Source organism: Perognathus longimembris, chromosome 15 (genome assembly GCF_023159225.1).
Source record: "Perognathus longimembris pacificus isolate PPM17 chromosome 15, ASM2315922v1, whole genome shotgun sequence".
Taxonomy (NCBI): Eukaryota; Metazoa; Chordata; class Mammalia; order Rodentia; family Heteromyidae; genus Perognathus; species Perognathus longimembris.
The window spans coordinates 54115406-54141284 of NC_063175.1; the positions used below are offsets into that span (position 1 = coordinate 54115406).

General features: G+C 43.0%; 1 protein-coding gene across 1 annotated transcript in view; it reads right to left on the reverse strand.

The window, feature by feature from the left end:
* Positions 1-2379: 2379 nt before the first annotated feature.
* The window catches only part of Cd226 (CD226 molecule), a 31261-nt gene continuing 7761 nt past the window's right edge, over positions 2380-25879 (reverse strand). The window contains exons 3-4 of the mRNA XM_048363284.1: positions 7488-7850; positions 2380-2516 (exon numbers count right to left, since the gene is read on the reverse strand). Coding sequence (XP_048219241.1) covers positions 2380-2516; positions 7488-7850 — 500 coding nt within the window. The remainder of the gene's footprint in view (positions 2517-7487; positions 7851-25879) is intronic.

The window sequence follows — 25879 nt, forward strand, 5'->3', positions numbered from 1 at the left end:
ATGGAAGAACATGTGGATGAAAGTTAGAGTTCTCTAGCCCGGCACCGATGACTCATACCTGTAATCTCAGGAAGCTGAGATCTGACAGTCAGAGTTCAAAGCCAGACCAGGCAGGAAAGTCCAGCCGACACCTATGTCCAATGAGCTACCAAAAAGCCAGAAGGGGAACTGTGGTTCAAGTAGTAGAGCATTAGACTTGAGGGGGGGGGGGGGGAAGCTAACCGACAGTACCCAGGTTCTGAGTTCAAGCCTCAGAACTGGCACAAAACAGAAGAGCTCTCATGAGCTAATCACTTCTCGGTAGTGACAGCGGCTGGGGCCCAGGCGTCCGGGGGTTCTCAGATCCAGGCTGCAGCTCTCAGGTGAAACCTGAACTTCAGAGCCTTTCTACCATGGCTGAACCGATTCATGTGTGTGTGTGTTTTCAGTGTTTATGCCTTAAAGTGGTCTTTGGTAGGTACTTGCTTTTCTTCTAGACTGTTAATCTGTCCTTCTGACTTTGCCTCCATGCACCCTTTTCCTTGCTGACTTTGCTGTGATGCTTTTGTTCACCATCGCGAGTGTGACTCCAGGCTGAGGGCTCCAAGTCCCTCCAGCAAACAACAGCTCCACGAAAGAACTGACGGTTCCGCTGTCCCTTCACGCCGACAGCTGGTCCCTTGGGCTGTGTTCCACCGGGGTGACTTCGAGAAACAGGAGCATGACTGACAAAAGGAGAAGTGAAGAGTGCTCTTGGCTTCCGAGGTTTCAACGCGTGTCTCCTTGGCTCGAGTTTGGCACTTTCCGGGGGGGGGGGGGGGGGGGGCTGTAGCATCTGACATCACACTCCTGTTCATTTCTCCTCTCTCCCTTTTGGTAGAGCGTGCACTTTTGAAAATGGATGCTCTGTCTCTGTTTCTGTAACTCTTTCAGAGAAAAAAAAATTCCATGTGACTTTTCTTAAGCTAAAGAAGGCTCTTGTGAGCTAAGTGTGAGGATGGGAGTTTCTCTCCTAGGGACCTAGGAACCGCTATGTGGGGAGATTCAGCCCCCATCTCCCCGTCTCTGTGGGACGGCAAGAGCCTGCCTTCCACCAGATTCCTCCTCCAAGGTGCAAGCTGTCACCTTCCCTAGCGACCGGAGTTAGGCGCTCCTCTGGATAAAGCCAGCGACACAGGTGGTGATGTCAGGTGCTGTGTATAGCACATGATGAGATCTCTTCTGTGCCTACAGCCTTTGCATAGATGGCCCGAGAGATAGTGACCACATGCCAGCTTCGTGTTTAGTCATAAATTGCCTTGTTCGCTTTCTCTTGTACAGTTGCACAGTGGTTTTCTGCCTAAGGAGCAAGTTTGGGTCCCAAGTCTACTTCCCCTGAGCTAACCGGGTCCCCACTGCAGTGTTAACTTTATGCTTCTCTTCCAGGACGCAGTAGGAACTATTTCAAACATGCTCCTGAAATCAAGATAAAGAACTCACCAAGTACCACTTGCAATAAGACATGGAATAGGCCCCTCTTGCTGTTTAAAAATTTAACTGTAACTAAATATTTTATATTTCACTGCAAAAAAATGTTAGAGAAATACGAGAGCATATCGGTGTTCAGAATATATAAATACAGAAAATAAACTTTGGTTTCTTCTCAGGAGATTTGAGAATTTCTGCCTTTGCTCTACCTGAGGCTAGCACCTGGTGCTGCAATGACCTTTAACCCCAGTCCTGGTTCTAACAGCAGTGATGTGGCTAAGGTCTGATGTACCCCCAAGAGGACAGCAGGATTTGAAAAGAGAGAAGGAAGAGGAACCTGAGAGGGAAGGAAGGATAAGCCTGGGAACCTGCAGCAGATTCCCGGGACGCATGCGAGGCTTCTTGACCTTCCGTGAGGGAAGAATAGAGATGGGGATCTGCCTAAGGCCAGAGGTGCGCAGGGCTTAACAGCGACTCTGTCGTTTCTCTATCAGGACCTATGCTTGTCCTTTGCCCAAGACCTATTCCTGAAGTAGACGCTATCCCAGCACCTCTTCAGTGGCCTCTCTGTTGCTGGGTAATTTATAAGGAACCAACGTGTATTTGGCTCATGGGTCTGGAGGCCAGAAAACTCAACGGCAGTGTGCCGAGGCTACTGAAGGCCATCTTGCTTCATCGTCCCACGGAATAAGGCAGAAGGGCAAGAGAGGCCGAATGGGAGAGAAGGAAAGGGCTGGGCTCCGGCCTCTATTGAGAACCCACTCAACCCCACGATAATGCCCTTATTCTGTTGGTAAAGACCGCCCCCCCCAACAGGAGCCAGTCCCCCTCTTAAAGGTGCTAACTCTCCATATTGTTGCATTGGAGATTTACGTTCCTGACATTGGAATCGGAAGGGACCATTTCAAACTCTACAGACCCCTAATCTACTCGTCAGGTGAACTTGACCTCATCGGTCACCAGCACCTGGTGACTGGACTGGACCGTCCCACCTATAGGACGAGCTTCTCCCTCCCAGGTCATCCACTGGTCCTGTGCTTTCAAATGCAAAACCTGGTGGGAAGAGGCAACTGTGAAGATGCAATGACATAATGGGCCGTAATTGAGTAATCAACTCACTTGTGCTGTTGGGAACAGAATTTCCCAGCTGGTTTACTCAGTGATCCTCCAGAATTTTAAAAAACAAAACAAAAACGGGCTGAAAATTAGTCTTGCTCTGTTTCAACAGAGGCGACTCTACGTGGTGAGCAGCGTCCCCGTTGCCCTGGGATTACAGTTGTGTGATTCTGACATACAAACGAGCTGCCATGGTGGTTTGATTTTCCACGTGAAGACACTAACATGGGTTTATCATACTACGCCATGGAAATGGACATGTCCGTCATCCCAGTCCATACCGATCACCATGCTGACAGTTCATAGGAATAGGAAAGAAGGTTCTGGATTAACAAAATCCTATACATAAATAAATAACAAATAGCAACCCTCAGAATCTGTGCTGGAATCCAAATTAAAGCTAGGAGGAAACGGGTTGAATTTTTAGTAGAAAGTAAAGGCCCTCCCGCAAAATGAAAATTAATTTCTCCTCTTACAGTCTCCTCTTATAGTCTCACAGTTCAGCTCAAAAGCAGCACCTCGAGTCAGTAATGTTCACCAAGCCATTTTCCACAAGGTAAATTGTAATCGAGAGCCCTCTATTCCTCCCTGTCCTTTACAGAAACCCCTGGGTGAATTGTCTTGGCTATGGGCAATAAGTCCCTGATGAACATTTCTATTGCCTTAATTTACAAACCTCAGCCTCTAGTCCTAGAGATTAGCAGCTCACACTATGTATGGTTAAAAAAAATGCAAAAGAAAAACTGAAAGTAGTTGAAAAGGAAATCCATTCAACTTTTCTGAGAATTATAAACCAAAGTTCATGAAAATTTCCTCCCCAAATATTGATCTTCAAAAGTTCAGTGTCTGATCAAGAATCACTAAATTTCAGATGTGTAGTATTGGTGGAAAACTTAAAACTAAAATGGACATGAGGGGCTGGGGATACGGCCTAGTGGCAAGAGTGCTTGCCTTGTATACATGAGGCCCTGGGTTCAATTCCCCAGCACCACATATACAGAAAACAGCCAGAAGTGGCACTGTGGCTCAAGTGGCAGAGTGCTAGCCTTGAGCAAAAAGAAGCCAGGGACAGTGCTCAGGCCCTGAGTCCAAGCCCCAGGACTGGCCAAAAATAAAATAAAATAAAAAAATAAAATTAAATTAAATGGACATGATTTCCTCCGAGAATAGCAATGTTCATATATAATCAAAAATACTTACAGAGCATAGTCTAGTATGATACTTTGACAACTTTAAGCAGAGATACCTTTAGAGAAAGTCATGGGAAAGTTTGGAGCACACAAATGGATGCAGTTATTAAGCCCCTTGTTAGTAGCAATTTTTAACTGTAAAGGTTTGGGAAATTTAAGGTTATTGATGGTTCAAGGACAGCAAAACATTGTATCATGAGCAGCAACCAAAAACTTAGGTTCATATTAAATGCATACATATGTGTGTGTGTACATATAGTATATATAGCAAACCCCACACACACACATGCATGTACATATACACGCCACACTTGCCTCCAGCCAAGATAAATCCAGGACTTGTGGTTCATCACCAGCACCGGAAACAGATAGCTTCATGGATACACTAAACCAAACATTCAAGCTGGCATTAATTCCAACAATCCTTCTATCCTTCTTAAACTTTCCAATGAGTGGAGGAAAAACACTTCCAAACTCATCTTATGAGAACAGCATCCCAAACTAGAAAACACCACAAGGAAAGAAAACCAAAGGCCAATATCCCAGCGGGATCCTCAGCTCAGTATTCGTTTGAAAGTGATACCGCACTGATGGAAGATGAGCGAGATATAGGGAAAAGCACAACCCTCAGAAGCAAAGTTCCTGCAAACCTCGTCTACTCCACAAACTCACTGTGAGAGCTGAGCTCATTTATTTTTTCTTATCCTTTTTGCAATTAATAAACTATCAAAACAATAACTCTGTATGTCACTTAGTATTAAAAAGGCTTCATAAAAATGAAGGAGGGTGTACAAGACAAGAAATGTACTCACTACCTCATTATGTAACTATGCCCCCGCTGTACATCACCTTGTCAATAAAATTTAATTATAAAAAAGGCTTCATAAATCATTTGTGTGGCACGCAGAGTACTTCTGTTAGGCTGAATGGAAATCTGGAAGACAGTGAAGACCAAACTATTTTGGTCACTCTCAGTAAAGTTCCTTGATCCTGTGCCTTAAGTTTCAAGTTCGTTACAGTCAATCCAGAACAATTGTATAGTATATCCAAAATGGGAGACAAATATATTTCATATTGAGCAAAGAAAGTCAATATCAAGTCAGCTCACAATCCTGACATTTTCTCCCTCTGTTCAAAACATAGTAAGGCCTGAGTACAAGATTTATTGGTTGGCAATTGTGTAATTCTTGATTGGAGAATACATAAAAAAATCTTTTGGATGACCTCTGACTAAGTTATTCTTTTCTGAAAATGTACTTAGGCAAGTAATAATGAAGAAGAAATATGTGTGTGTGTGAGTGTGTATCATTGTGTGTTTGTATGTAAGCCTAAGTGTGAGAGTCTAGAAAATGTGTCTTTTGGATACAATAGTTGTTCTACAAAAGGAGTTGATGGGCGCTAAGAAAAGAATGTACAGCAGTTTATAAAATTTGTCTCACAATCACCTCTCCCTTGACAGATAAAATAAATTAAATCTGCCTCACATCTTTTACCTGTCTCTCTGCTTTAATCTCTACATTGATTTTTGACCAAACAGCCTGAGGTCTTGAAATAATCAAATTGCACCAGAGAGCACATAAATGATCTATCTTGCTTTCTGTCTCATTCCTTAGATTCAATCTTTACTTGCAATAATAGAAAAAGAATTAAGCCAAAACATACAGTCAATGACTATCATCTTCCATCAATTACAATTTTTACTAATGGATATAGAGTTCACTTGTTATTCTTTCAACCTGCCAATCAAATGTCAAATAGCCATTGTGCCATTGTTCAAAACCCATGAACACTGGACTGCCCATCATTACACAGTGACCTTCACACCAGCAGCAGATATTTGACATTACTCATAGCTTATGCACAAGGAATTGTTGTGTGCAAAAAAAAATGGTCATATTTGAACTTAAGACATTTTTATCGATTAATGAAAGTTTTTTTAAAAAAAAGCATGTTTCCTGAGACTTCATTTTCTCTATGATTCAATAAGTGTAGACCACTGCTCAGCACGTAATAGGCAAGACCCTCTTTGAGATGTGTCTGAAGATGATTTCATGTGACAATTTTCATGCCTTGGTCTTCAAAAAGAAACCCTAATGTCTGTTTGTATTTTTAGGTCTTTATTCTATTTTTATTCTATCTTGTGATATAACACTTTTAGCTACTATTTCCTGGTTGTGTCTGCGGGTATGTGTCCACACGCGTGATAAGGCACCTCTGCTAATTCTTCCCCCCAAAGATATTTTCCCAGCCAACCTTTGACATTGGTTCCAGATCCCAGATCGCCTGTGGCTTCTGCTGCGAACCAGGAGAGCAAAGAAGGCTTGGTGGGGTCCTAGGTGACTGACTGGCTCTGAAAACCTGCTCTCCTCCAGAACTGGGCTTCCTTATTATGCCTAGCTCCGGGGTGGCAGCAGGCTGGTGGGTTTCCCTCTTCCTGACCAATGCAGGAAGAAATGCCAGCTTGCAATAAAGGCTGAGATTGTGAGGGGCAGCCATGGGCTAGGAAGACTTGCCTGTGAACGTTAAAGAAGAGACAAAGAAAATGAAGTGACTGAAAGCATATACAATGGTGGCTAAGAAGGAGGGAGGGAGGGAGGGAGGGAGGGAGGGAGGGAGGGAGGGAGGGAGGGAGGGAGGGAGGGAGGGAGGGGGAAAGGAGATGGTGAGAATAAAGCAAAATAAAATGTCTGTTGCTGGTTGAAATGAATTCTTTCTCCAGGCGTTTTCTTCAGCAGTAAGAAAGCCACCCACAGGCAGAACCAGGCCATATTCTCCTCCCCATGAGCCTCTCTATATTTGCAGTTCCTTATGTAGAAAAAGATTTTTTTCTCACTCTCATTCAAGTGTAGAGTGGGGTTTTTGTCTGCTTGATTTATACACAATTGAGGGCTTCATTCTGGCAAAGGAGTAAATACAAATCATGCATACAGATGAGACTTCCAAGGAGAATGTTCAGAATGAGGCCTTGAAGGTCAGCCTCATTGGCCTCAAGGTCACTGCTTCTGTGCCCAGGACTGAAAATGACTAAAGAAATAGAGCTTGGATCTGCCAAACTGGTAACCTTCTCAAACACATACTGAGAGTTCCTGTGAATCCAGGATTAAGCAGGCACGAGTCCAGCGCTGCCTTGTTACTACCAGAGCACACGAGGGTCATATGTACATGCACGTGTGTGTGTATGCATGTATGTGTATATGTGTGTGAAATTTTCAGAAATGCAGCAGATAAGAGAACAAAACATTGTTATTGTTACATCTATATCTATGCTAAATGGATTAGTAAGATAAAGAAATACTGACACCTAAAGTTTGGTAATGCCCAACATGCCTAAATCCACCATTAAAAAGATTGTTAGGCTGAATGCCGGTGGCTCACGCCCGTAATCCTAGCCACTTAAGAGGCTGAGATCTTAGTATCTTGGCTCAATGCCAGCCCAGGCAGGAAAGCCTATGAGATTCTTAGCTCCAATGAACTATCCAAAAGCTGAAGGTGGAAGTGTGACCAAGTGCTTGAGCACCAGCCTTGAAGGAAAACGCTAAGGGAGAGAACCCAGGCCTTGAGTTCACACCCCAGTATAAAGCACAAAAACAAATTAAAATACAAGTCAGAATATTGTTAAACAATAAAGTCAACTCAACAAATGGGTTTACCACAATGAAAAGAACATCAGCGACCCGGCCACGGTGATTGGCTTTTTCCACTTTCAACCCTTCAGGCGATCCCTTGCACACTTACTCTGGGGCTGGTGGACGGTCAGCCTCACCCAGTAGGTCTCCCTCTCCCCCGCGCTGCCCTCCACCAGGCAGCGGTAAATGGCAGCTGCCGAGGCCGTGAGGCTGGGAATGAAGAGGAGGCTCGCCCTGCTCCCGTTGCGGCAGTTAGCCCAGGCTTGGAGTTGGTAATTAGCGGTGTAACTCCTCTCTTCCAACAAGTTGCAAGACGTTAAGACGTCTGTCTGGTGGGGCTGGATCTTCTCCCACGTGACTCTCTTCACTGGCCCCTTCATCTGAAACTGGTAGGTCAGTGTGATGTTCTGTCCAGTTCCGGAGGCTAGCTCGGGGATGGTCTCATTCAGAGATGCAAGGCTCTCAAAATTATCTGAAAGGGAGAAGCAAGTGATTAGAAACAGGTGCCCCGACACCTGTACCCAGAGGGGCCACTCTACCCAGAAACTTCTGTCAGAGTGGTTGTTGATGCATCTTGACACAGTGTCAGGTTTACATGTGACTTGTACATTGCATTCTTTTTGGAGAGGGAAAAGAAATGTTTAAAAGGTAGTGGGCAAATTTTACAAAAGAGAATATGATATTCCAGTTGTAGTCCATGTTTTTTTGGTTATCCAGATAATGAGAAACACGACTAAACTCTGTTGCTTTTGAGAGCCATCACATCAAGAGTCTGAATTTTATAAGGCCAACCAGCTCATGATTCATGCTCTGACTTCTAGTATCAATTTTCCACATTGTAGTCATACCACAATATTTTTATTGTCTTTATATCCTTATGCAAGGGAGGTGCCATTCAACAAAACAGTTTAGGAATCCAACGCGTCTTGATCAGTGTCACCCGTTGAATATTCTCATCCCCCCTTGGCACACCTGTGAGCTTACTTTTCTTAATTCCATAGGATATACAATGACTTGCTGACTGCATTTCCCCGCCTCATCCTCTTCTTTAGTCTACCTCTCTCCCTTGTCGCTACCCCTCTGCAAGTACCCATTTCCTGGTGTTGATTTTGTTGTGTTTTGACTTTGTCTTTTGTTTTTTTGTTTGTTTGTTTGTTTTTTGGCCAGTCCTGGGCCTTGGACTCAGGGCCTGAGCACTGTCCCTGGCTTCCTTTTTGCTCAAGGCTAGCACTCTGCCACTTGAGCCACAGCGCCACTTCTGGCCGTTTTCTGTATATGTGGTGCTGGGGAATCGAACCCAGGGCCTCATGTATACGAGGCAAGCTCTCATGCCACTAGGCCATATCCCCAGCCCTTGACTTTGTCTTTCTTAGGAATTACATTATTTGAGTTCTCCCCAGCATCTGCTGTATTGCATTTAATACGTTTGTAACCACCAAGAATTTTCTAACTTAAAGGATTTTTATATCTTTTTCATATAAAACTGTTCTACGTTTACTGAGTTGGCAGAAGAGCTGATGAGAATTCACAAATGATATTTCAGAAAGGCCATCTCTAGACAAAAACTTTTGGACACATAAACTCTTAATGAAAAATACAAAACTTGAGCTCAAGGGGTAAAGATCACCAACTAAGATTTTACTGGTCATACAAAGAAGATACTGGGGCTGGGAATGTGGCTTAGTGGTAGCCCCTGGGTTTGATTCCTCAGTACCACATAAACAGAAAAGGCTGGAAGTGGTGCTGTGGCTCAAATGGTAGAGTGCTAGCCTTGAGCAAAAAAAAAAAGAAGAAGCCAGGTACAGTGCGCAGGCCCTGAGTTCAAGGCCCAGGACTGGCAAAAAGAAAACACTGTCAGTTTTCATTGGATACATACAAAAAAGCATCTTTTCAGATGTATAGGATTGTCTTATGAAGGCAAAGACCCATACACTCCTGACGGTAAAATATTCCCCAATCACCGCTGCTGGAGTTTCCAGCAGAAAGTATTCAAATGTTCCACATCAGATATTGAAACCAGCAGTTCTTATACTGTGTCTTGGGCCCCATTTCTAAAGAACTGCAAGGTTAATCCCATTTTCAAATAATGTGAGAGATCACTGGTCCTTTGATCTCTCACCAGTATGGAGGAGACTTGTTCAGATCTCTCGTAGCTTGAAGGATGAATGCTTGAAAAGTCTCTTTTAAAAGTTTGCTCCTCAGAAGGCTAAACATAGAGCTACCCTATGACCCAGCAGCCCCACTTTTGGGCATCTACCCAAAAGACCACAAACAAGAACTCACTAAAGCCACCAGTACAACAATGTTCATCGCAGCACAATTTGTCATAGGTAGAATTTGGAACAAACCCAGATGCCCCTCGGTAGACGAATGGATCAGGAAAATGTGGTACATATACACAATGAAATTTTATGCCTCTATCAGAAAGAATGACATTGCCCCATTCATAAGAAAATGGAAGGACTTGGAAAAAATTATACTAAGTGAAGTGAGCCAGACCCAAAGAAACATGGACTCTATGGTCTCCCTTATTGGGAATAATTAGCACAGGTTTAGGCTAGTCACAGCAGAGGATCACAACAGCCCAATAGCCCCTATGAACACATAAGATGATGCTGAGTGAAATGAACTCCATGTTATGGAAACGACCGTTATATCACTGTTGTAACTACTTTCAGCATGCTATGTGTAACTGTAGCTTCTATTATTAATGATCTTCCTGTATCCCCTTCCTGTGGTTGTACCTACACTATCTCTGTATCTTATCTTCGTACATTGGAAACCGTGTATACTGGTATTAGAACTAGGGAATAGAAAGGGAATACCAAAATCGAGAGACACAGGGTAAAAAAAAAGACAAACAACTACAAAAGCAATATTTGCAAAACTGTTTGGTGTAAATCAACTGAACAACTCATGAGGGGAGAGGGAAAGAGGGAAGGGGGAGGGGGGAAATGAGGGAGGAGGTAACAAACAGTACAAGAAATGTATCCAATGCCTAACATATGAAACTGTAACCTCTCTGTACCTCAGTTTGACAATAAAAATTTAATTTAAAAAAATAAAATAAAATAAAAGTTTGCTCCACATTAATCTTCAATAAGTGTGAAGCGGAGTGCTGGTGGTTCACGCCTGTAATCTAAGCTACTCAGGAAGCTGAGATCTGAGGATTGCAGTTCAAAGCCAGCCCAGGTAGAAAAGTCCCCACGAGACTCTTATCTCCAATTATCCACTCAAAAACTAGAAGTGGCCCTGTGCCTCCAAATAGTAGAGCACTAGCCTTGAGTGAAAGAGCTCGGGGACAATGCCCAGGCCCTGAGTTCAAGCCCCAAGACTGGCACCAAAAATTTTTTAAAAAGAATAAAAGTAAGCCTGAAACATAATGAGGGTTGCCTCTAATCAAGATGCCTCGTACTCATAAACTGACATGTTGAATTGAAGCCCCTTCATCCAACTATTAAAGATAGTTTTTAAACATAAGATTTGTTTTCTGTATTAAACAAGAACTCAATGTCTGCTGTGGTTTCATCCCCATAGAAAGCTGGCATCAGCAAGAAGTTCTGGTGTCAAAAAGTTATTATAGGGCTGGGGATATGGCCTAGTGGCAAGAGTGCCTGCCTCATATACATGAGGCCCTGGGTTCGATTCCCCAGCACCACATATACAGAAAATGGCCAGAAGTGGCGCTGTGGCTCAAGTGGCAGAGTGCTAGCCTTGAGCAAAAAAGAAGCCAGGGACAGTGCTCAGGCCCTGAGTTCACAGCCTGGGAAAGTTATTATAAAGACAAGCCACAGCTGTCCAGCTTCCCAGTCGATAGCCACAGAACTGTTCACCCCAGTTAACACTCCACCCACTAACAGCTCATGAAGCCCTGTGTCTCTAAGTTACCACACAAAATAAGAAAGGGAAGGAACACAAATAGGGCAAATGACCAGAGAAGTCACAGTCGCAAAGAAAGAAATGGGAAATTGAGATGGACAAAGGAAGGGGAGAGGAAGGGAAGCAATGAGGGACAATTGAAAGAAACGGTTAAATCAGATACGCACGCACTGTGTAGGGACCATTGGAAGACTCTCAAAGAAACCACCACTGTTCCTGCAAGCCTCAACCAAAGAAATGGCAGTCACTTCAGCAAGCTCTCCTGGGCCTTCTTGAACAGGAGTTGGGGAGCCTTTGGCACTATTCTGGTGTTTGTCAGAAACACTTGTACACAGACTGCCTCTCCTCCTCTCTGCATGGCTCCTGCTCCAACCTCAAGAGCTTTATCTTTATCTGTGTCCCTCACACACTCCTGCTTTTCTTGTCTCCAGACAAGCAAACTACACACTCCCACCACTCCTAGGGCTTTGTTACTTCAGTCCTAGGATGGGAATGGGGGGGGGGGGTCAGCATTTGGGGCGTTGTGGACCTCACAGGACCCAATCCAAAGCAATAAGACAAACCAGCCATCTCCACACACACACCCATACCGCTACCCTGACATGGCTGTCATTTTCTGCCCTTCCTTTAAAGTGCAGATAAGGAGGAAAGAAACCAAACAAGATAAAAGTGAGTTGAAGGATTGCTTGACTGAAAGGTACAGATACAGCTAGAAGGATGAGAGCTCCAGTCAAGATAAAATACAACCTGACAAAGCCCTCATGAGGCCTGGGGATGAGGTCATTCGTCTACACGAATGAAAGCTAAGAGAACCAGGGAACGGGGCCCGGGTGGCCAAGCAGGGACGTAAGCCCAGAGAACACAGACCCGCGGGCATTGCAAGAGGCAACGTCCCTGACTAAACCTCCAAGTCCACACCGCTTGCGCTGCAGAGTGTGGTTGTAATCACTGAGATCCCAGACCAGGACTCAGGTCCCTGGGTCAGGCGCCCAGACAGTGTCCAGGAACAGCCCACCCTGGGGCAGGATTTACCAGCAGAAACGCTGGATTCTCACCTTGTAGTTATTTTGTGCTAAAAAGTAAATAGCTCCCAGGGTCTCCATCATGGTGAGATGAGAACCGTGCTCTTTTATGTCACTCGGTGCCATCAAGTTAGCCTGAAAGCGCGTGAACACGGCTAATGCGGGAGCCGTTCTGACTCCGCTTCATTCCGTCAGTCTCCAAGTCTGCCCGAGTCTTCCCCAAATGGTATGCCCACGGCGATGGCTCTACCTCCCGGGCCAACCACCTTCATTTTCTCGCCTTGCTTTCTATAATTGTGCAGAATACATACTGCTGGGTCTGCAACCTATAAGCCACTGTATTTTCTACTGGGGTGGGCGGTGGCGGGGGGTGGGGGGTGCGATGGGATTTGTCTCGCTTTGCTCAATTATACCAAGTTCCTTAGAGGAGCAGAAATAATTTCTAAAATATTTGTTCTCTGTTTGTTACTCCACTGCGATCCAGCAGTCACAGAGTAATTAGACCTGAATTGCATTTATTTCAGTCTCAGGGGAAAATAAATAAATACGCTTACATTAAGCCTTGCACCTATGTGGTGACCAATCATACCTGGCGAAATACATTTATTTCCTGTGTAGGTGTTAAATACCCTTCCGCGATTCAAAGGGAATACCAAATTCGAGAGACACAGGGTAAAAAAAGAGAAATAACTACAAAAGCAATACTTGCAAAACTGTTTGGTGTAAGTGAACTGAACAACTGGGAGGGGGGAGGGAAAGGGGGGGAGGGAGGGGGGCATGAGGGACAAGGCAACAAACAGTACAAGAAATGTATCCAATGCCCAACGTATAATACTGTAACCTCTCTGTACGTCAGTTTGATAATAAAAATTTGAGAAAAAATAAATAAATAAATAAATAAATACCCTTCCGCGGAATCTGCAGAGCAAAAATAACAACTTCTACATCCAACAGAATGAAACTAGGAGGCATTGCCGGGAGGTTTCCTTCTGGGCTTTCAACAGAGTGGTTAGGGAAGCTTCCTAAGCGAACGCTGCCGTTCTACCTCTTTTTTTTCCCTCCAAACTGTGTGGCATCTACAACCATACGGCTTAAAGGTGGGTGAGGTTGCGCTTCACCTCTATTCAGAAGGCTCCCCGTTCTCTGTTGAGACACCAGAGCACAAACTCTTCCGTTTTCTCATCCTCCCTTTCCCTGGCCCTGCTCCCCTCCACTTTGGCCTGCAGTGTCTCCTCCTCCTGGACTCTTCCCCAAGAACTGTTCTGATCTCAGCACAGCCAAGCCTCTTCTCCAAAGAGCCTCCCTGTTCCCTGTGCTGCAAAGTTCAACCGGGACACCTGCTGGGAGCAAACCTCCTACCCACCCCAGCACGCACTCACCACGCACGCCCCTGCCCCGCTTTTGCACCGGTACTATCTTTTATTTGTCACCTCTTGTCCCTGCCCTAGCAAACTCTAAGTGTTGAGGAAGGAGCACACCTGTCCGGGCCTAGTCTTATCACCACACTGTGTACATTGAGTTGCTCAATAAATTTGGTGGGAAAATGGATAGAAACCACTTCCCAAGATGACAACCTGTCAGGACTTCAGTGGGAAACACCAGTGTTTGGCTTTCCCTCCCTTAAACCCCAAGCCACCCCTCCTGGTATGACATGTGCTAAAACACCAGCCCGCACAGCAGTGTTGGTGATTTCAGTACCTTTCCTACAACGTCCTCCAAGTACTGTTCTATCTCACAACCTCTGGGGGAAGACAGGCTGAAGTGATTTGTTTCAGGCAATAATGTAGCTAATTAAAAAAAAAACAAAACACCATGACATTGAAACAGTATGAGTATGGCTACGGGCCAAGGTAAGTGTAATCATCAGATCTTTCCAGAATGGCAAGCAATCCTGGAAACAAACAAACAAAAATATCAGAAGAATACAATGGAAATAAAAAGCGCCATACCCTTTAGTTCAGTGAGTATGTATGTATAAATATATGTACGCATGCGTATATTATTATTATTATCACTGATATAATAATTGTAGATGCATGAAATAAGGGAATAAGTATGGTAGGAAAACGAAAGGAAAGAACACACTTATTCAGCATTCAATTTGTACTCCAGCTACACTAGCAGAAATGGCTACAAATCAATCCTAACAAACACTCTCTTTCACAGAAGTATCACATAGATGACTATGGCTATCAAGCACTAGTGGAAACATGGAATATTGGAAATAATGTTAATAGCAAGAAACAAGACAAGGTTAAGTGAACTATGACAAACAAAGATGCCAGCACCTCGATGTTGGGAATGCTTATAAAATAATACACTGAGGGGTGGGAAGGGCTGGGAATATGGCCTAGTGGTAGAGTGCTTGCCTTGTATACATGAAGCCTGGGTTCGATTCCTCAGCACCATATATATGGAAAAAGCCGGAAGTGGCGCTGTGGCTCAAGTTGGCAGAGCGCCTTGAGCAAAAAGAAGCCAGGGACAGTGCTCAGGCCCTGAGTCCAAAGCCCAGGACTGGCAAAAGTAAGATAATAATAAAATAATAATACACAGGAGGCAAAATGACCATCTTGCACTTAGCCGGGCACTGGTGGCTCACACCTGTAATCTTGGCTACTCAGAAGGCTGAGTGAGATCTGAGGATCACAGCTCAAAGCCAGCACAGACAGCAAAGTGTGTGAGACTCTTATCTCCAATGAGCTGCCAGAAAACTGGAAATGGCACTGTGACTCAAAGAGTTCAGGGACAGTGCCTACACCCTGAGTGCAAGTCCCACGATCAACCACAACCACCATCACCACAATAGCAAGAACAAACTTGTGCCTCTGGATAAGAATTGAACATGAAATGAGGAATGGAGTGTTGAGAGCTTTCATTTATTTATTTTATACTTATACACACACACACACACAAACACGAATATACTAAACAAACAATTTTAGCCTACCAAGAGTTGCCTCCAAATCAAATGTTTGAACTATGACCTTAACATTTTTCTCCAACTGAATGCCACAACGCCTTCATTTGCTTATGCTACTCAATGTGTCTGATTTCTCTATGTCAACTGAAGTGTTCTAGTATAGGAAGGATGTTGTCCAGACACCAGAGACACTAAAATCACCAGTGCTGTCATGAAGTAAGCGATGGCTACTTTCAAAATGGTGCCCATTGTGTACCTTAAGGGTATGTCTTGTTTCCTTAGTTGAAACAAAGGAAAAATAAAACTCCACATATTTGGAAAGCAAGATATCTGGGTTATAAAAAATCTTTAAAATTTTAGACGTAAAATCCTTCCCCTCTGAGGGCTGGGATTGTCACTCCGTCTGGGGCGAGTTTCACCTCCCACTCTTCAGACTGAAACATGCTCCTTTCCCAGAGGTTGATAAGAATCTAACCTCTGAGTCTAACCTGATGATAGTAACAGTCATACTTTCTGGAGTACTCATCATCTACTCGACACCCTGCAAAGTGCTTTGCATATCCGATTTCATTTTAACGTTTTAAACAACCTACACGCTGAAGCATCACCTCATAGATGAGAACAATTAGGCCGGGGGAGTAAGGACGCGAGCCAGTGTCTGGCCTGACTCACTTGTAACGGATGCAATACCTCCTTGGTGCACGCAGCATGCACGCCCCAATTGGAGGCTTTCCAGGGGACAGAAATGCACTAGCTTCTCATAAGTGGAAGGTTCCCCCAGGGCTCAGTGTGGCTCTGCTTGTAAAGCCGAGGCAATAGGAAAGAGCCCCTCATGAGCAGAAGCTGTGGGTACCAGTGGCTGATGGTGAATAAGCAATCTGTGGAGATTTCTGCCAGGCCTGATGCCACTAGCGGTGGCTTTCTTAGACCTGCCGGGTCACCTTCCCTGGCCTTCCCCTTTGACCTTTACACAACACAGCAGAGGAAAGAGTCCTGTGGAGAACGTTGAAGATAGGGTGGACAGGAAAGTCAATCTGGAAGCACTTGAGATAGTAGATGGACAGGGCTTGAAAACAAAACCCAGCTTTAATCGAGGCGGCAAACATTCCTAAAGGATTTCTTAACGTCACCGACCAGAAATATATCAGGAAGACATTTTCATGCATTCGTGTAATGAACTTTGACTATGCTCACTCCATCACCCACTAGCTTCCCCTCTATCTCTGTTTTCTCCCCCCAGTCATAGTGTCCTCTTTCATGTCCATTTTTTCCCCACTCTAAATTCCACAAATGAAATGTGCTAGTTTTCTTAACATGATGATCTCCAGTTCCACCATTTTCCTACAGATGACCCAATGTCACTCTACTGCATGGCCGAATAAAACTCCATTGTGTACACACACATACCCATGGAGAAGTAGTGGCTACTTGGGGGTGGAGAGCCCATCCAGGCTGGTCACACACTCCACCTGCATAATAAGGAGAAATGGAACAGCCCAAGGGAAGAGGAAGAAGTCTTAGGCCAAGAGACTGGTAGACCACATCACAGGAGAAAAGGGAAAATGCTTTGTACTGAAGCGTACAGAAAAGCACTGGCATCTCTTGCCTCCTCTGTCATCTCTACTGCTCTTAATGAACTTTCTGGAAACGAAATGAATTGAGAGGAGTGCCTCGCTTTCATTAGAGACATTTCCAAAATTTGAAAAATGGTTCCATTTTGATCATAGATTCTTAGCATTATTTCAGAGCAATGACCTAAAATGTTCAGTGTTAGTAGCACTTCTACCCTAAAATTTGGCTGTGTATATTTAATCAGGAAATGAGAAGCTCTGACTTTGACATTCTGCCTTCCCATACAATCTTCCTTATGGCATGTGCAAAATGGACCTGGGACTTTTTAACCTGTCCCAGGAGTTCAGAGAAACCTCCTTTGATTGCTTCTTATGAGCCACCTCATTTTAGTGACATTGGCAATAGAAGAAAGAAAAGGAAAGCTCTAGAGTTCATTAGTACCACCAGAAAAGAAACTCACAATGGCTACCCCATTGCAATAAGTCCACTGTGCTCATGGACTGTGGGAGAAATAGTTCTTTTCAAATCTTGACTGAACCTGTGGCTGCAAGGCTTTGCAATAGCCCTGCAGGTTCCTAATTTGCTAGCAAAGCCCTACAGAGATCAGCATTTGTGTGGGATCCTTTATATATTGCTCTTTCAGAAAAGCATTTCTACTAGAAGAAAATGGGGCGGGGGGGGTGGAGAGGAATAAGAGCCACAGAGATCAGACTTTTGGCCCTTTTTCTAATTGAGAATGACAACCAAAACAATTTCAGGTGCATCCTGCTGTCACTCTGTTATTTCCAAGAAAATAAAACTGTTCAGGTTCTAAAGTAACTTGCTCTGAGTTCTGGACCAAACTTAACAGCCCTCAAAGGAATTACAATTAATAATGCAAATGGTCCTAACTCCTCTGAAAGAAAATTGGTGAACAGAAAAGTTTACAAAATTGTTTTGAACTGTGTTAGCCTAATCTGTCTTTCCTAGGAATTCCCTCATCTATTTTAAAGCCAGGAGAGATCTCCTTTTGAAGTAGGACTTCACCAGGAATTGCTTCTTTTGGAACTGGCATCCTCAATAACTACAGAATATAGAATAACTGAGTCACAGTGGTTGTAAATGATAGTGAACACGTGTACCACTTCATTTTGCCTTCTCACGCAATATAGTGCCCCAGTATTTGCATATAAAATACATATTGTCTTGAACGGCTCATGTTTTCTCTAATGTATGGAAACTAGATCTAAAATACAACTGAACATGGTAATATATACACAACTGTAGGCATTCACACACAGGAGGGTATTCTTAAGGGAAGAAGCCAAAAGCGTAACTTCTCTAAACATTTAAAATTCTATTTATCAAAATAAATTCTGAGAAATGGATATGTGGATTTGTTGCCATCGATGGTGGTGATGGTGGTGGTGGGTGTTTATTTTTGCTTTTGAGGCTTGTTTTTCTTTTTAGAGTTATGAAAGGAAGGGGTGCCGAAATGGAAAGAGAGGTGATCAAATGCAGTCATGGTATTCAGAATACACTGTGTGGAAAAGTGAACTACAGCACTTGTGGGCAGGGATAGGAAAGGGAAATGGGAAAAGTAAAGGAAGAAGTGACATTGTCCAAAAAGAACTGTGCTCAGTTATGAAATTGTAACCCCTCTGTAGAACAGCTTAATAATAGCAATGAAATTATATTAAAAATGCATACCATCTTATTATAAATTGCTAGCTTCTTCTTTCCTATTTATATTATGCTCAGAGCTTATTTCTATTTTTTTGAAATTATGTGTAGCAATGATTTCCTCATTGGCCAACAGTAGTTCAAAATAGCTAAGAGGATTTTCAAAAAATATTCATTGTGAAAGAGAACAGTGAATCTGATAGGGTTGAGAATTGCTGCCAGTCGATTTAATTTACTAGTAGCAAAATAAACAGAAATCTATGAAAATATGTAAACATTCTGTTGAATTATCAGAGTGCATATGATGAATTTTTAGTCTAATAAAATGAGTACTGAGTCAATGTCACTAGTCAAAGATCCTAGGTGGTTTTAATGGTGTTGTGATTCTCCATTTGTTGGAATTCATGTGAGAGCTACATTCAAATTACAAGCACTAGTAGCAAAGATAAAATTTAGAAGAAGAAGAAAAAAAAAAAACCAAAATCCTTTTCCTGGTCAGTTATTCAGGAAAAGCTCAGACAAATGTGCCTCCTACCACATGATATGGCTTGTTACTACATGCCATTTTTAAGTGTCGGAACTAATTGCTATGGTTCCTTTTGAAACATTTAAACAGTGTTTGCCATTTTCTCTGGCTCTTTTATCTCACTGCAAACTCTTCGTCTAAATTAGGGATGACTTCCATTTCCCAGGCATAAGACACACTTCCCTCCAACGTCTGTAATTTAATTTCCACGTCCATAATTTTAAATATTTTAAAGTCATCATTTTACACTCTCCATTTTCTTCTACAATTGCCTTCAGTAATGGCCTCCTAACTCCATTATCTTGGAATTACATTTATCACATTTATGGGTTTGCCTTTTAAAAGCAAAACAAAACAGAAAGCCATAAAATTTGGGGATCTCAGTCTAATCACAGGATGGGCCCCAGCCAACTGCAGCAATTACAAATATATCCTAATGTGCTTCGATCAAGGTGAAGTTTATCACAGTATGCCATTTCATTTCAGAGGCATATTGCCGTAGAGTAATAGGAGTACAAAGCCTCCTTTCGATTGTATTCAACAGCAAAAGTAATTTACTCACAGGCTGAAATAAGGCATCTAAGAGAGACATATAAATAAATCACGAAGGGCTTAAACAACCAGAGAAAAGCTCCAAGATGGCGGTTCCTTTGTGAGGTACCACAAACTAAAACCCTTGCTGTACATGGTAGACAGAGGTTAACTAGGCACATAGGTACCTTGAAAACTATGGAAGAGAAATCAAATGAAGCCAATGCTCAAGAGTAGATTTGGGGATGCTCTCGCCTTAGGGGATAATTTAATGCCACATCTACTTATCTCCCGGTTTCCTCTCCCTCAATTGAGTATGGATCCTGAAAATATCTTCTCAAATTTAAGTCTAAAGTTAAAAAAAAAATAGGCTGCCAGAGTAATGTCTATGAAATAGAATGTTTTCCAGAAAGAAAAGACTCGTGACATTTGTCATCTCAACAATAAATAGTGAAATGTTTGATACATGGAGTACAGAAGAGGAATGTTTTCTTAATATTTATACAAGAACTGAACCAAGGAATAATATTTTCTGATGAGTCATGGGTCTACAGACCTCATATTCATCTTTTATTATGAATAAATGATTTATCAACCCAAGTTTAAACCCACTCAGGGAATGGAGCATACGTTTTCTTTTTTTGTAAGTAACAGAATACCAGAAATTTCTATACTAAATACCCGTACCCTGAGAATTCATTGTAGTCACCTCAATTCTGCTTCTAAAGAGAGGATGTTGCATAAAAATGAAAGCTGTAGACTCTGTGATGTGGTATCCTTTGGAGATCTCTGCAGGTCTTCCTGTCCTGCTGCCCAGGAAGAATCGAGCCTCCAGCTCTATCCGCCATCTTCATCACCTCTGTCTACCCATCACTCCCTCCTCAAAGCTTTCAATCTGCCTGGGGGTCCATGTGCCCACTGGAGAGCGATCATTCTCATCCCTCCCTGGGTGATAATGACTGCACTCTCTCCCTGCTCTCTCTCCTCGTGCCCGCCTCACGTCTGCCCATCTCCAGATGCAGCCCCAGAAGTTTCTGTGAAACAAATCTGACTCAAGTCCTTAGCCTAAAATCCCATGCAGCTCAAGCAACACACTATAGAGACGCCTTACACTTGCACTATTCACCGTAGTCAAGCTGGGGAATCAGCTTAGGTACCCCAAAACCAATGGATGGATAAATAAAATGCGGTATTCATGGAGTGTTATTCAACAGTAAAGAAAAATGAAATTATTTCATTTGAAAAATAGTTCTGGTAGAAAGCACCATCCTAAGCAAGAGACGCAGCGCTCAGGAAGACAAATATCACATTCCCACTCATAGGTACAATCAAGACCCAGAATATAATAGTATTTTATGTTTTGAGGGGGCAGCACTGGGAGGGAAAACAGGCATTGAGAGGGTAATGAGGGTGAATATTTTCAAATACGTGATACATGTGTATTTTGAAGTCCACTAAAAAGGGAAAGAGAAAGGAGGCAGGTTAATAAAGAAAAATACAAATGATAAAAGTTTGATCAAAGTATACGATGCAGTATTGTATATACGTTTATCTGAATTAGGGAAGGGAAGGGGAATACCAAAATGGTGAGACAAAGGATGAAAGGCAAACCAATGCAACAGCAATATTTATCAAACTGTATGTTGTAAACCAACTGCACAACTGGGAAGGAGGGGTGGGGAATTGGGGAGGAGGGAGAAAAATGAGGAAGGAGGTAGCAAGTTTGACAAGAAATGTACTCACTACCTTACATGTGTAACTGTGACCCCTCTGTACATCACCTTAACCAAAAAAAATTAAAAAAAAATTGAAGTACGCTATGCAAACATCACAATGGCTTCCTTGTGAAACTTTATACAAATAATTTACGCTAACCCAAAAAAGTTAACCCTCCATGCATCTGCTCAGTACACAGGATAAAAATCCATAGTTGTTAGCACTATCACAAATCCTCCAGAACCAACCATGGCCATGGCAAGCTTTCTCACTGCTACGCCCGACCTTGCTCCGAGCCTTATTCTCCGGGCCTCCAATGAAGGACACACATAGTTGGATGCGGCTCCCAAACCACATTTCCTTCCATTCCTCCCACCTCTGCCTCTGGCCTATGGAATCCAGAGTTTCCTGTTGCATTAAGCTTTCCCAGCCCACGCCCTGCTCACACGCCCTGACACACACATGCACTTGTACCACCCACACTTCTGCTCTAATGTTAATCTATATTTTCTTTTTCATCCACAGTGCAGAGGCTAAGCTATGGCATGGCACAGAGCTGATGTTTTCTGAGGAAAGCAAGAGTTCTTCCATGATTTCCTTCCCAATGTGTTTTGTCTCATCGCTTTCTTCACCTGGCCTGAATTATGCATAGGCATATTTTATTCTTCAGTTCTTCACACAGGTTGTTGAGCAACAAACGACTGTGGAAAAAGAGATCAGAAATGGAATTTCTCATCTAGCAATGAATGCATTGCTCTCCGTGCTTTCGGGTAGAAGGGAGAAGGTTGGTGAAGGAAGACTTGAGCATCTTAGATTCACTCTAAAGAAGCTCCACACTTGCCAAGAGTCCCTTGACGGAGAGAGAAGCTCTGAGATGGATGGATGGTGTAAGACACTGCGCCAGGACAAACTGAGCAAAGGGCACATCTGACCAGAGTCTCGCACACAGCACCAAGCACTGTGCCCTTGACACTCAGGTGAGCTAATCACAAACGTCACAGCTCATAAGGTCTAATGTAAAATGATTCATGATGACATATTGGTGGGCAGCAAACATAAGCAAACCCTACGCCTTTCCTGGGGAACATACCGCAAGAGAGTGCAAGTATCTTACTGCAATTGTGAATTCAGTGTTAAAAGATTGTAAGGGTGTGATGTATGACAGAGTGCTAAGGCCACTGGATTGCCACACCCAAGGGACCGCTAAGAAGCCACATTGTTTTTATTTCCGGTTAGGGTCAGGTGTACCAGATACAGAAAATCCTCATGATAAACGTCCAGCTATCACTTCCACAGTGGTGCACTAGGTGTAAAAATACTGAAAAAAAATAGAATTCATTCAGAAAATTTGCATAGGTAACTGGAGATGCAGTAAATACATTGCAAGATTTTTAGTCGGCCTGACTACAAAGGATATGTGTAATTTTTCAAGATAAGTATAAACATAATATATAAAACAAATAATTACATTGTCAAGAAGAAAGGCCTGAGTATTTTCTGAATGTCGGTAAAGTCTTACATTTAAAAGAGAAAAAAAAAACTCCTGGGATAAATAAAAGAGTTAAATGTTGAAGGGCTAAAGACCTGAGTTAGAAATGGTGCAATTTGGTGGAAACTACAAACCATCTTTCCACTATGTCAATAAGAACCTAGGCTCAGGGCACGTTTCAAGGACATACCACTGGGAGGGGGGAAAAATGCCAGCCGAGCCACGTCCACTATCAGAGAGCTCGGAAATGAGGCAAGCCAAAGCAAATACTAATATTAAAAAGCAAATAAGACAAGAGTTGAAGGAGAAATGCGGTAGCAAAAGCAAAAGCAAGCATGAATAGAGCAAGCGGGTCATGGAGAGGAAGCCAAGCGTGGGGCGGGGCTTAGGAGCCCTGAGGTCTAGATTGACAGCACGCGACCCTGACACCCCTCAGCAGACACCACTAACAGGGTCTTCTTCTTGTCCTTGTTTCGTGGCACCGGCTCCGGCCTTACATAAAACAAAAACACGAATGCTTTTTCCTTTTGAAGCTTCCATCGCCCTCTTAGTAGAAGACACAATGGCAATAGAAATGTATCATTTGACTTCCCCAAATTCCATAGGTCTAAAAAAATGTAAGATTTGTGGGAAAGTTTATCCACAAAGGCCACGACCTCCCTAGGTGTGACATATCTGATGTGGGATAAAGCAAAAACTAATCAATAAAAACCAATGGAGGATTGAGCCCTCAGGCCTACAATAATAATAAAAAAAATAGAATGTTGTCTATGAGGACAATTTATCTGAGCTGTAAATCTGCAAATCGGAGGCCTCCGCTTTAGACGGTGGAATGCAGTTCTTTGTGTTCGGCTGTAGAGCAGCGCCTCGCCCCTTCCACAGGGAAATGCTGTGCCCGACAGGGCAGACACGAAAAATAAACTAGGGAAGACCGACCGGCTTCGTAAGTTATGCACATGTGATTGTGAATCCTTTCTCAGAAGATTTAAACTACCTGGCTACGGGACACACGGGAACCAAGGGGTGGTGGATGTTATTGAGCACCGTGGTTGGTATTTCGAATGACTAAAGGGAGTTCTGACTTAAAAAGGCCAAGTCAAAAGAGCTCACTGGAAATTTTACATAATTACAAGTGGAAATTATAGGGGCTGGGGATTTAGCTCGGTGGAAGAGCACCTGCCTGGCGAGTACAAAGGCCCCAAGTTCGGTCCTCAGCTCTGGAAAAAAAAAAATTAAAAAAAATATATATATATATATGAAAAGTGGAAATCATAGTAAAATGCAAGTACAGTGGTTTTAAAAAAAATTTTAAAGGTGTCCTTAACTACAAAAAAAATCCCAAAAGAAACTTCAATACTAAATTTTTTTTTTTCTGAAAAGTACAGGGAAAATGTATGGTAACGGATCTTAAGGGCTAGTATTTAAAACAAAACCTCTTACGGGTGAATGGCAGAGCCAAAGGGTGACGATCCAATGAAAGCACCCCACCAAAATAACTAAAATAAAGATGTTTAAAAACTGGGGGAAATAATAAAGCCCAGAGGTGCAAACAAGTAACAAGGTCAAAGGAGTATTTAAGAAGTATCTGGCAAAGTTTTGTAAAGGGAGTTCCAGAAAGTTCTGAACACACTGAGTAGAGAAAAGGAGTGAGAAGAAGTTGCAAACAGCACAGGCAACCAAACATTTTCAGAGAATGGAGTGGGAAGGAAGGCCAAGAACACTCCAGAGATGGTGTGGTTTTGAGCCAAGAGAAATCGGGAAAAATGAGCAGTGGGAAACAGAAGCCAGGAATCGAGAGAGTGATTGTCTTTGCGTTAAGCCCTCAGTGTGCTGCAAAACAGGTGCATCTTAAAAAAGGATGAAGTACTGCTTTTTCTCTCTGGCCTTTCCCATTTGCCCAAAAAAATTGACTCACTCGAGGAACAGAGCGAGAATAGGTTTGGTTTTTTTTTAAGACCTTTGCCAGGACGAGGAGAACAATAGATAAAATGACTATAGAAAGTGTTGATAAAGAGGAAATCGTCTTAAGATAGGACGATTCGGGTGGAAGGCACATCTGGCGTCCTTGTTTTAAAGGTAGGTGTAAGGCCTCTGGCCTGTGTTGCCAGAATTTAGTCAAGAGGCCAACTTAAAGTCTCCAGGCCCAAGCGAATACAAAGCAGAATGGAAGCAAGAATGGCTAAAGATACCAGACATCCAGAACAAATGACCAAACAGCACTCATTCTGAAGTGAATTTTCAGCCATATCCCCAGCACACTTTCACACACTTTCCTGAGGTCAGAGCACCAATTACACCCATTAACAGCTCTGTCTGCACCCATTTCTGCACGTATGTTATCTCTCCTCTGATTTACTAACAAACTTTCCTGACTTCAACCTCAGTGTCTCCTAACCCTTCTCTTCTGTGACATCACGGGTTGAGTGGAAGCTTTCTCTCTCCCTTTAGAAGCTCGCCTCCCTGGAGTTTCATTAGACAAAATTATCTTACCACAGAAAGGAAACCTCCTGTCAACTTTCTCTGCAGATGCCGCCAATTCACCTACGTGACACAACCCACTATGTGCTTTGCGCGAAGGGCCACCATGTTTCACTGGCTTTTCGATGGTACTGCCCAGAAAGGAAGTTATACCTTGGTCATGAAATTAAAGCCAACGAGCCTCATTCTTCTGTCTAGAAAAGTGGAAGAATGTTCTGGTAATGAGTGCATACCAAATAGAAACTCGAATGAGGACTGCAGAATGATCTTGCAAAGAAAAGAAATAACTAACTCACTCCAAAGAATTCTTACAGAGGTAAGTGTGTGGCAAGGAGAGGCAAACCAATCACGAAAATAATTCAGATTTGGCTGTTTCCTCCACCCTTAACCATACACACACACACAAGGTCACAGTCCATTCTCCAAACGGATTCCTTTGCCATCTCCCCACTGGGGAGAAACTGGATGTCATGTTTAACTTTGCCTCCCTTATTCACTCATCTGCTTCCTCAGTAGGTCCTACTGATTCTAATTTCTAAATTTCTTCCAAACATGTGCCCTGCTCTCCCTGCCAATCACCTGTATCTAGAATAAGGTCTAGACAGGAATCTCATTTTTCTCCCGCCCGTTGTTCTAAAATATTCATGCAGCCTTTCTTATTCCAGCTCACGTTTGAACTAACTCTGCATAAGGGAATTAATCTGAT